The following is a 12566-nucleotide window of genomic DNA, read 5'->3' as shown; positions in this document are numbered from 1 at the left end:
ATAATATTATAAACCTCACTTAAAATGGACCACAGAAGCGTCTCTATGCTATAAAAATTTTAAGAATTGGATCTGATTTATTCCCGACGTTCGAAATATTTAACACTGATAAATTTTCTCTACTACTCTTCTTGTTTCAACATACCAATTTACTGTAGACCTCACTTGAAGTGAGCAATGTATTAATGCACCATTTGGAATTGTCAGCTACATTTTATTCAGTAATGTGTTAATCAATATGTTTAGGATCTATTAGTTTCCTATTATGCCCTCAACCTCCACACAACACCTATTTGCTATATTTAAACAAGGACTTTCAGGAGGGTGTATAAATTTTACGACTATCCATATTTTAATCTTTAAACCATTTCAACCATTTCGCTCACCATTTGTAACATTATCTTCACATTTATATTTAATTTAATTACAATCAGGTACCTGATTATTTACCTTTCAGTTTGAGATATAGGCTGATGATGCTCTTGATTGAAGAGCGAAACATGTCCCTACAGTTTTAATTCTTTTTTAAAATTATTTTTATGTATTGAAAAGGTGGAACAAAGAAACTTTCATATTTATTTGACTTTATTGTACATTTCAATACGCACCAAAATATGAGAATCATAACATGTAGTGGGGTTTGAACCTACTATCTCCCGAATACTGGATACTGGCCGCACTTAAGCGACTGCAGCTATCGAGCTCGGTAGGGATATTTTAATTATATGATCTGTATCAACCTGCACTTTGCTGGTAAAAAAACATTTCGTCACCCACAGTGCGAAAGGTGTATTGGTCTGGCAAGCGCACATCGTTAGAGACTTGTAAATGTAATAGCTGTGTCACATTTTCCTCACATTCTTCTCTCTCCACATCATTCACTATCATATCTATCAATGAGGTGACTACGGCCCTGCACGATTGTTTGAATTCAGTACTTGCTTCTGCTCGAAGCATTGTACGAAGACTGCAAGGGATGGATTTTAAAATATCCTCAGTTAATTCGAACGGAGAAGAGATGTCGCCACAGTCTTTTTACCGAACAGTTCTTCTACGCGTTTGCCTTTTCTATATCTTGCTCTTGACATTGTTTTCGGGCTCGGTTTTCCCCATTGTTGTGGATGGTCTGTTTGGAGACAACACTTTCATTATTTATATAATACACTACCGCAGCTACGTGTTTGCAAGTTCCTCTGGCGCCGGCAGGACAGGAATATTCGTTGGTAGAGACATTGCGATTTTGGTCAACCTGAACACATAATAAAAATGCGTACAACTTAGCAAATGTGGATTAACTAATCCTTACTAAATAAACTTTATAAATTGTTACCTAACTACACCTTGCCTACCTCAAGTTTCACGATATAATGCAGCAAATTGACAGACGTTTGTCGGGTGGCTTTTCTTGTGACGTATCCGAAACTATTAGAAATTAACTCTTAAATGCCGTTTACGTGGCCACTGACAACAAGATTTCTTCCTTTATTGCATGATGATTCACTTAGATCCCCGAATTGAATCGCTTTAAACCCGCAACTTGTTTGAATGTCACACATGTTGTACTGAGACTCTCGCACTACGCCTCACCTCTTGTTTCAGAACGAGCCACTATGTAGTGCTAGTAGCATTTTGATCTATCTGCACAATGCCTATAATATGCTTACAATATTGTGTTTTTTATTCCACCTTTTTGATACAATTGATTTTATGTTGTTAGAAAATCATAATGCTACAACACTATTTTATAGGGACATGTTTCGCTTGATTTCAAGCATCCTCAGCCTATGTAATCATCTCAAGGTTAAGACCTGTCATTGTTAATTTGCTTTGACAAATTTGTGCTTAATTATAATTCTAAAATTAACCCTTTGGCACTCAGCCTATATGCAGGAGTTTGCTCAAAGACACTCAGACTAATTTCTGTCATTTTCCAAACCAACTTACAAAAAATCAACACGTAAAGAGTTTAACACACATTAAAATAAAATAAATCACACTAATACAGGGAACTATGAGCATTTCAGAAATGAACATACCTAGGACGTGTTGTTATTGGTAAAGCAAAAAAAAATTATTACATTTTGAAAATAAATTTAAAAAAATAATTTTTGATTTTCAATGACTGAAAAATCAGACATTATTGCGTCTTCCTTCTTTACTCTTAGACGGGAAAGAAAGAACATTTAATTCTGAATAATTTGATATCAATATGATGCTTGTGCTGCAATTCATTCATGAAGCATGGCACATAGTTATTCACTGTACATGTAACGGTCATCAGTGTCAGGTCCTCGTGGTCCGATGCACGGTGAGCAGCTGTGACTGTGTCATTTCCCACATAATGCGAATCACTTTCGGCAAAAGAAGGTCATTATTACTGTCTAAATCATCTGAAAATTCAAGGATATCGGCCTCATTCGGCCTTGAATATGGCCTAGCCATTACGATAAAAAGGTGACGCAAGCACGTGCAATAATGGAGTTATGAAACGGAGTAAAACTATAGTTTGCGAAGTACAGCGAACACACGATATACCAAAGAAACGAAATATATTCTTAACTAAACTCATATCAAGATCAAATTGTTGTATTCATAAGTCAACCAAAACAGATCCATGCAATAACAACTTCAAATAACCACAACATAAATATTCACGGTCAACAGATTTCATTTGTCGAAAATAAAAATATTTTGTAGGGCTGGTGGATATATCTGTAGGGTAAAACGCATATTCAACGTTTTAAGGTACCGCCACGATCAACTGTTATGATTTAACAGCCACGCAAATGACAAAAATGTCTAAATAGGACAGAGCCGATGTATCGGCGCCGTGAGCTTCCTTGCCATAACCTCTCGCACCGATAGATCGGCGCGCCGAGTGCGAAAGGGTTAAGTAGTAAAAAACATAAAACATAGGAATTTGTGAACACATTGATAGTTTAACAATATCAGTGACTATACTAAAATTGGAATATCTGTTAAATCTAAAGACATTGACATCCAAAACACAGTAATATCTAAAATGTTGAAAATATGGCTTCTTTTTTTTTTTTACCTCAAAGTTCTAGTTTATTAAAAACAATTGTAAATTGACTTCTTACGTTAAAATTTAAGTTGTAATTTTTGTTAAAACTTATTGGTGTCTGAAGATTAAAATCTTGGATACGTTGGAATTCTGCTTCAGGTATTAATTTTGGGGCATGCTACTGTAATTTCCTCCTCTGCGAACCATGTGACCTTGCCGCGGTGGGGAGGCTTGCGTGTCCCAATGATGCAGATAGCCAAGCCGCAGGTGCAACCATATCGGATGGGTATCTGTTGAGAGACCAGACTAACGAATGGTTCATCGAAAGGGGGGTAGCAGCCTTTCGGTAGTTGCAAGGGCGGCAGTCTAGATGATTGACTGATACGGCCTTGTAATAATACTCAACATGGCTTAGCTGTGTTGATACTGCTACACGGCTGAAAGCAACGGGAAACTACAGCCGTAACTACCTCCCGAGGACATGCAGCTCTCTCTGTATGAATGATGTACTGATGATGGCTTCCTCCCGGGTAAAATATTCCGGAGGTAAACTAGCCCCCCATTCGAATCTCCGGGTGGGGACTACACGAGAGGGGGCGATCATCAGGAAGAAGGATACTGACATTCTGCGAGTCGGAGCGTGGAATGTTATAAGTTTGAATCGTTGTGGTAGGTTAGAGAATCTGAAAAGGGAGATGGATAGACTAAAGTTAGATGTAGTTGGTATAAGTGAAGTACGTTGGCAGGAAGAACAAGATTTTTGGTCAGGCGACTACCGAATTATCAACACGAAATCAAACAGGGGAAATGCAGGAGTTGGTTTAATAATGAATAAGAAAATAGGGCAGCGGATAAGCTACTACGACCAGCATAGTGAAAGAATTATTGTTGTCAAGATAGACACCAAACCAATGCCCACCACAATAGTGCAGGTCTATATGCCTACTAGTTCAGCGGATGATGAAGAAATCGAAAGAATATATGAGGAGATAGAAGATTTAATTCAATATGTAAAATGTGACGAGAATCTAATTGTGATGGGAGACTGGAATGCAGTGGTAGGCCAAGGAAGAAAAGGCAATACAGTAGGAGAATTCGGATTGGGACAAAGGAACGAAAGAGGAAGTCGGCTGGTTGAATTCTGCACTGATCATAATTTAGTCCTTGCCAATACTTGGTTCAAACACCACAAACGATGGCTGTATACGTGGACGAGACCTGGAGACGCTGGAAGGTATCAAATAGACTTCATTATGATTAGGCAGAGATTCAGAAACCAGGTGTTGGATTGCAAAACTTTCCCAGGAGCAGACGTGGACTCTGACCACAACTTGTTGGTCATGAAATGCTATCTGAAGTTGAAGAAATTGAAGAAAGGAAAGAATGCAAAAAGATGGGATCTAGACAAGTTGAAAGAAAAGAGTGTGAGAGATTGTTTCAAGGAACATGTTGCACAAGGACTAAATGAAAAGGCTGAAGGAAACACAATAGAGGAAGAGTGGAGAGTCATGAAAAATGAAGTCAGTAGGGCGGCTGAAGAAATGTTAGGAAGGAAGAAAAGATCAACTAAGAATCAGTGGATAACTCAGGAGATACTAGACCTGATAGATGAACGACGAAAATACAAGAATGCTAGAAATGAAGAGGGCAGAAAAGAATACAGGCGATTAAAGAATCAAGTGGATAGAAAGTGCAAGGTAGCTAAGGAAGAATGGCTGAAGGAGAAGTGCAAGGATGTCGAAGACTGTATGGTCTTGGGAAAAGTAGATGCTGCATACAGGAAAATCAAGGAAACCTTTGAAGAAAGGAAATCTAGGTGCATGAATATTAAGAGCTCAGATGGAAAGCCACTTCTAGGGAAAGAAGACAAAGCAGAAAGATGGCAGGAGCATATCCAACAGTTGTATCAAGGTAACGATGTAGATAATTTGGTTCTGGAACTTGAAGAGGCTGTTGATGCTGATGAAATGGGAGATCGAGTTTTGAGGTCAGAGTTTGACAGAGCTGTGAGTGACCTAAATAGGAACAAGGCACCTGGAATTGATGATATTCCCTCTGAACTACTGACTGCCTTAGGAGAAACCAGCATGGTAAGGTTATTTCATTTAGTGTGCAGGATGTATGAGATAGGAGAAGTCCCATCCAATTTTCGGCAGAATGTTGTTATACCTATTCCCAAGAAAGCCGGTGCTGACAGGTGTGAAAACTACCGCACCATTAGTTTAGTATCTCATGCCTGCAAAATTTTAACACGTATTATTTACAGAAGAATGGAAAAACAAGTTGAAGCTGAGTTGGGAGAAGATCAATTTGGCTCCAGGAGAAATGTAGGAACACGTGAAGCAATCCTGGCTTTACGTCTGATCTTAGAGGATCGAATCAAGAAGGACAAGCCCACGTACATGGCATTCGTAGATCTAGAAAAGGCATTCGATAATGTTGATTGGAACAAGCTATTTATGATTCTGAGGATGATAGGGATCAGATACCGAGAACGAAGAATTATATACAACCTGTATAAAAATCAGTCTGCAGTGATAAGAATCGAGGGCTTTGAAAAAGAAGCAGCAATCCAGAAAGGAGTGAGGCAAGGCTGCAGTTTGTCCCCTCTCCTTTTCAATGTTTACATAGAACAGGCAGTAAAGGAAATCAGAGAGAAATTTGGAAAGGGAATCACAGTCCAAGGAGAGGAAATCAAAACCTTGAGATTTGCCGATGATATTGTTATTTTATCTGAGACTGCAGAAGATCTCGAAGTTGCTGAATGGTATGGATGAAGTCTTGGGTAAGGAGTACAAGATGAAAATAAATAAGTCCAAAACAAAAGTAATGGAGTGCAGTCGAACGAAGGCAGGTGATGTAGGAAATATTAGATTAGGAAACAAAGTCTTAAAGGAAGTAGATGAATATTGTTACTTGGGTAGTAAAGTAACTAACGATGGCAGAAGTAAGGAGGACATAAAATGCAGACTAGCACAAGCAAGGAAGAGCTTTCTTAAGAAAAGAAATTTGCTCACTTCAAACATTGATATCGGAATTAGAAAGATGTTTTTGAAGACTTTCGTGTGGAGCGTGGCATTGTATGGAAGTGAAACATGGACGATAACTAGCTCAGAAAGAAAGAGAATAGAAGCTTTTGAAATGTGGTGTTACAGAAGAATGCTGAAGGTGAGATGGATAGATCGAATCACGAATGAAGAGATACTGAATCGAATTGGTGAGAGGAGATCGATTTGGCTAAATTTGAAGAGAAGAAGAGATAGAATGATAGGACACATCTTAAGACACCCAGGACTTGTTCAGTTGGTTTTTGAAGGAAGTGTAGGTGGTAAGAACGGTAGTGGGTAGACCAAGGTATGAATATGACAAACAGATTAGAGCAGATGTAGGATGCAATAGTTACGTAGGAATGAAAAGGTTAGCACAGGATAGGGTGGCATGGAGGGCTGCATCAAACCAGTCTATGGACTGATGACTCAAACACAACACACACTGTAATTTATTAGTTTTGAACAGTGAAATGCTGAATTAGGTAGTTTCATCGAACTAGTCTTGTTGACGATCAGATTTTACTTTGGTAGTAGTTTGTTTTTATGAGGGTTTAGTCAAAAGGGATGTCAATCCAAAATCTTGAGGTGTTGATTTGTTTATTTTACAATATTTGAATGATGGTGCATCCCTTTGACTGCTGCTACAAAACCTCACGATATAAGTGAATCTTCATGCAATAAAGGAGGAAATCATGTTGTCAGTGGCCACGTGAACAGTGTTGAAGAGTTAATTTTGAATAGTTTCGGATACGTCACAGGAAAAGGCACCCGACAAATGTCTGTCACTTTGGTGCATTATATTGTGAAACTTGAGGTAGGCAAGGTGTAGTTAGGTAACAATTTATAAAGCTTATTTAGTAAGGATTAGTTAATGCATGTTTGCTAAGTTGTACGCCTTTTTACTCTACTCTACTCTACTCTACTCCTGGAGTAGAACCATGACAGATAACAGTCATCGTAATGTAACAAATACCACGAGGTTATACCTGATATCGCACTTGCATGAAGCTCAGATGGTAGAGTATTGGCCTTCTAACTCCAAGTTGGCAGGTTCAGTCCTGGCTCAGTCTGATAGTATTTGAAGGTGCTGTGTTGGTAGATTTACGGCACAAAATAGAACTCCTGCGGGACAAAATTGGCACCTTGGCATCTCCGAAAACCATAAAAGTAGTTAGTGGGACGTAAAACAAGGAACATTAACCTTTTTAGTGCCAGGCAAAAATGTAAAGGTGAGGTCTAAAAGTGCCAGGCTCTTTTTATGGAGAAAAGAAACTCCTCTGTTTGTCAAGATATGAAACTGAAACATAATCGGGGAGTGCAAAATATAGTCATCTAAATTCGTGATAACTTTCAGATAATGATGAAATTTATTCCTCACGTTATTAATTAAAATAATTTAATTAAGAAAATAAAAGTTGGGAAATTTGGTAATTCCTATTACCTCACTTACAAATGGAGTAAAAATGAACACTGGAGGACACACATACATAATGAATATCTGCAGGGGTGTAAAAATAAAAAATTCTACATTGTTAGCATATTGAAAAATAAACCAACAATGGCCGTCACACAAGTAAAGACAATTAAATGACAGTGAAAATAAACAGCCGTATAGCTGATGACTGGCAAGTAAATTGGTGACCTCTCAGACTTCATGGACTGTGATTCCGATGTTGGCAAAACAAGTGCCGATTTTGCCTCGGACATTAAATTACCTGGCTTACTTTTTATTAAAAAAAACTTTAGTTTATTGTCCGTCTAATCAATGCAATTTATTCTCAAACGGTACATAGCTTGAGAGTTGAGGGATATGACTTTGAGCATCTCCTTCAATGCCAGGTATAATATTGTATTGAAAAGGTGGAACCCTTAAATTCAATTTACCTTTGTGATACTAAGAGTGACTGGGAAGAAAGAAATGTTGACCAGGGCAATCCTGCACAGGCTCCACAACATTTCCTGGACTCATTATTTCTTTAATTTCCTTCTCTCTTACACAGCTTTTCTTACACTTCAACGCCATGCTGTTAAGTCTCGCTTAAATAAGTCAAGGAACTGTAAATATCGCTCAAGATTATCGATAAACAGAAAACGAGAATGTTGTCAGAACATGGTAGGTTGAACTCTCTTGAATGGTCGTGCTGAGATTATGCGCTGTTTTCAGTTTAGAATCCTATCAAAGAATAAATAAACGAAACGTCTCTCAGAGCAACACTGGCAAGTTTTGTACATTTTTTTAAGTATCGCTCACAGCGACTATGGCACTAAGAGAGTTAAATTATTAAAGAGGCAGTTGTTTATCAAGCAGAGACTTTGTGATATTGAGATCATAGTCAGATGTTTTATGGTTTGTTCCGTCATGTCCAGTTGAAAGACATTTTTTAAACTATTCATTTACTTCCAGTCACATTTTCATTTGTTGTGTGTTTGGTTGAGATCTGCACAAATGTGATAACTAGTAGAGTAATTTTTTGCATCTTTGTTGTCAAAATAATATTGTGATGCAAGTTGTTAAAAATTTTCAGAGAGGTGCTTCGTGCATATAATGTGCCAATGGATTATATATCATTGTCTCTTCTAATGTGGAATTTTGGTGTGGTGGGAATGATCTGCATCCACTGGCAGGGTCCATTACGACTTCAGCAGGCTTACTTGATATTTGTGGCAGCCCTCATGGCCCTCGTATTTATAAAATATCTGCCTGAATGGACAACTTGGGTGGTTCTTGCAGTCATATCAGTTTGGGGTAAGTTAATAGATACAGAATTGTCTTTAACAAGCTTATGTATAGCTAAAAAATGTAGATGGTATTGTGAAATGTTATCAAACTTTTTTGCAATAAAATGTTTTATTGTGAAATGTTATCAAACTTTTTTGCAGATTTGGTTGCAGTTCTAACCCCTAAAGGGCCCTTGCGAATTTTAGTAGAAACCGCTCAAGAAAGAAATGAACAAATATTTCCAGCCTTAATCTACTCTTGTAAGTATAGGGTACAACTATATTAATGCATGTAATTCAGTAGCTTTCATAAGGTCATGTTAATACAATGAAGTTCACACCCGACCTTGACTAAATTCTGGGGGGCAAGTTTGCTAGAATCTTACTGAATTGACTTCAGGTTGTTTCTGAGAGGTTACTACCTGAATCTCAGTGTGGGTTTCGTGCCTCTCATGGTACAACTGACATGATCTTCTGCGAAGTGCAGGAGAAGTGCAGAGAACAAATTACACTCCGTTCTTAGTGTTCTATGACCTTGAAAAGGCCTTTGATACGGTTCCTCATAATGCTATGTGGATGGTTTTGAGGCGCTGTGGATGCCCAGAGCATTTTGTTGGTCTAATCCAAGCTCTCTAGATGGTCTGTTTGGACAGGTACTGTATCAGAATGATATCTCAGAAGTATTTTGAATCACAAATGGACTCAAGCAAGGATGTGTACCTGCACCTACACTTTTTTTGCTGTACCTGGTAGCTATGCTTTATGACACAATGTCTGCAAACATCTCAGGTGTGGAAATTAAATATCGGTATGGAGGGGGGCTTTTCAACCAGGCCAGATTTTGCGCCAAAAGATTAACCTATTCCACCCGGGTTACAGATTTGCGTGGAATGAACTTCATTGTATTAATGCAATGACATCAGTAGATGAATAAGTTTGAGTGGTGTCTTTAAAAGTAGAAAAGATCACAATATGAAGATAAAGTTGGAATTCAAGAGGAAAAATTGGGGCAAATATATTCGTTTATAGGAAGGGGAGTTAGGGATTGGAATAACTTACCAAGGGTGATGTTCAGTAAATTTCCAATTTCTTTGCAATCATTTAAGAAAAGGCTGGGAAAACAACAGATAGGGAATCTGCCACCTGGGCGACTGCCCTAAATGCAGATCAGTAGTGAATGATTGATGATTGGTCAATGTTGAATATGCAGATGACAATGCTTCTCCACCCCACACACCAGAAGAGCTTCAACAATCTGTCATCTGCTTCAACAGAGCTTATGAACATTTTGGCCTGACTGTCAACATTCAGAAGACCAAAGTGCTTACTCAGCCTGCTCCTGGACCCCCCCCCTTCCTAGATTTTGATATCACCATATCTGGCACAGCTCTGGAAAGGGTGGAGCACTTCTCGTACCTGGGGAGTATTCTCTCAACTCACTGTACCTCTGAGAAGGACGTGGAAAACAGAATACAGGCTGCCCATGTGGCCTTTGGACGTCTCTCGCATCATGTCTTCCAGAACAAAGATCTAAGTATCCGGATGCAAATAATGGTATACCAAACTGTTGTTATTTCTATGTTTCTCTATGGGTGTGAAACCTGGACCCTATATCACCGGGACATCAAGAAACTGGAACGCTTTATCAACAAAAACTTAGATCCATCATGAACATCAAATGGGATGACTGTATAACTAATGTAGCAGTTCTGAGAAAGCAAAGCTAAACAGTATCGAAGCCACCATCGTTGGTCATTGGCTTACACGGGCAGGCCATATCCATCGCACGAGTGACAGCAGACTCACTCGGTAAATTCTGTATCAAGTGTTTATTTATATATTCACCTATTCAATACAAAGAGATCTTTTTAGAAATTAAATATTATTATAAAATGTTAAGGGACATGTTTCGCCCATATTAAGGGCATCATCAGCCTCGAATTCAAACCTGTATGGTGAAAAATCAGGATCCTGATTGCTCTTACAAGCCATAAAAAGAGGATATCATTATAGGTGTAAGAGCAATCAGGATCCTGATTTTTCACCATACAGGTTTGAATTTGAGGCTGATGATGCCCTTAATATGGGCGAAACATGTCCCTTAACATTTTATAATAATATTTAATTTCTAAAAAGATCTCTTTGTATTGAATAGGTGGATATATAAATAAACACTTGTAACATACTTTGTATTTACGTACATTTCAATATGGACCTAACATGAGAATTATAATATGTAAATTCTGTATCACCGGCAAGAGGACTCGTGGTGCTCCTCTGGTGCGATATAAAGACCAACTTAAGCTGACTATGAGAAGCGCAGATATAAACCTAAATACTTGGCATACTTGCGTATTGGATCGCCCTCGCTGGCGTGCTACCATCTCAGCTGCAGTTGCAAAGTATGAGCACAAACGTCGAAAACAGGGAGAGGAAACTCACCAGAGAAAGAAGCTCTGTCAGACACTGCCACGTCCCCCACCTTCCATGAGATTCAACATGTTTCGCCACATGTTTTATGCAGGAATTGGTCTGATAAGCCATCAGCGCCACCTTCATCGTGTGGACTAAGGATTATGGAACTGCAGGCGAGAAACAAAAACTGGGATACGATTTTCGGCCGACGACGACTCTGCCAGAATTTGTGAAATGCCACGACATCCAAGCTATCATGCCTCTTTGATATCCATTATCACCGGAGGTTTGAAAACCAACAGAGAGCTGCACGACTGGCTTTAATTCATCTTGTAAGCCTGTGTCATGAGTTTTATGTGATTATAGATGGTTGTCTTGTCCGGACCCCTAGCACCATGGCTAGTTCCTCAACCAGATAAATGACTGGATCTACTCTGTGCTCCTAATTAGAACACGGATGCCTCTGTTCATCGAGGTATTACTGTGACTTCGTTCAGTATCTGGACATGTGATTTGTCTTCACAGACATTTCTAAGATAGGAGAGAAAACTTTGTTCAGTGTGTGAATGTGCAGCTTGTCTTCAGACGGTTCTAAGGCAGGAGAGCATGTTGGATGCTCATTCGTTTCCAGTGATATTAGCACCAAGATCTTGCTACCTCTTGTCTGTAGCATATGTACTATGGAGCTTTTGTCATCTTAGAGGCTCTGCAGTTGGTGCTGAGACAAGAACAGGGCCACTTCCTGATGTGCAATGACTCTTTAAGCTCTTGTGCAGTCTCATGATTCATGTTCCTCACAGCACCCACTGGTGCAGCAGAGCCATGACCTAGCCAGGTTGTGTGATGCTGGCACGAGAATCACTTTGTGTGGCTTCCTAGCCACATGGGGATTGCTTGTTACAAACTGGTGGACCAAGCTGTGAAAGAAGCAGTTCTGCTACCAACTAAACCTATGAATGTACCTGCTAGAGATATTTGTTCGTAGCTATGCCGTACTATCTTAGCGTCCTGCAAACAAAGTTGCTAGTTGTCTGGACTCCCAGCAGGCTGAGATCAATTAAGATGAGTAGTGGTGCTCTTTCTGGCCCTAGTTTTTTGTAGTTTGAGGATATGTCATTTAAGATGCACTCTTGCCTCCTAAAGAGGGTACAGTCAGTTGGGCTTTACAGTTCTGAGGGCTGGGTTACCAAAAGAAATGCTGAACACTCCCTCCATGCCACAGAAATGTGGATGCTAAGATGGTCCCCAGGCATTTCACTTATTGAGCACAAAACCAGTAAGATCATCAAACAGATTGGTGTCTGGCAGCAATTAGTGAGAAGTTATATGAATGCCAGCTTTGCTGGTTTGGACACATC

At 39.1% G+C, this 12566-nt stretch overlaps 1 protein-coding gene across 1 annotated transcript in view; it reads left to right on the top strand.

The window, feature by feature from the left end:
• The window catches only part of Psn (presenilin), a 179264-nt gene that overhangs the window by 46196 nt on the left and 120502 nt on the right, over nt 1-12566 (top strand). Inside the window, exons 5-6 of the mRNA XM_067137878.2 lie at nt 8601-8821; nt 8956-9054. Coding sequence (XP_066993979.1) covers nt 8601-8821; nt 8956-9054 — 320 coding nt within the window. The remainder of the gene's footprint in view (nt 1-8600; nt 8822-8955; nt 9055-12566) is intronic.

Source organism: Anabrus simplex, chromosome 1 (genome assembly GCF_040414725.1).
Source record: "Anabrus simplex isolate iqAnaSimp1 chromosome 1, ASM4041472v1, whole genome shotgun sequence".
Taxonomy (NCBI): domain Eukaryota; kingdom Metazoa; phylum Arthropoda; class Insecta; order Orthoptera; family Tettigoniidae; genus Anabrus; species Anabrus simplex.
This window is presented reverse-complemented; position numbering and strand designations above follow the sequence as displayed.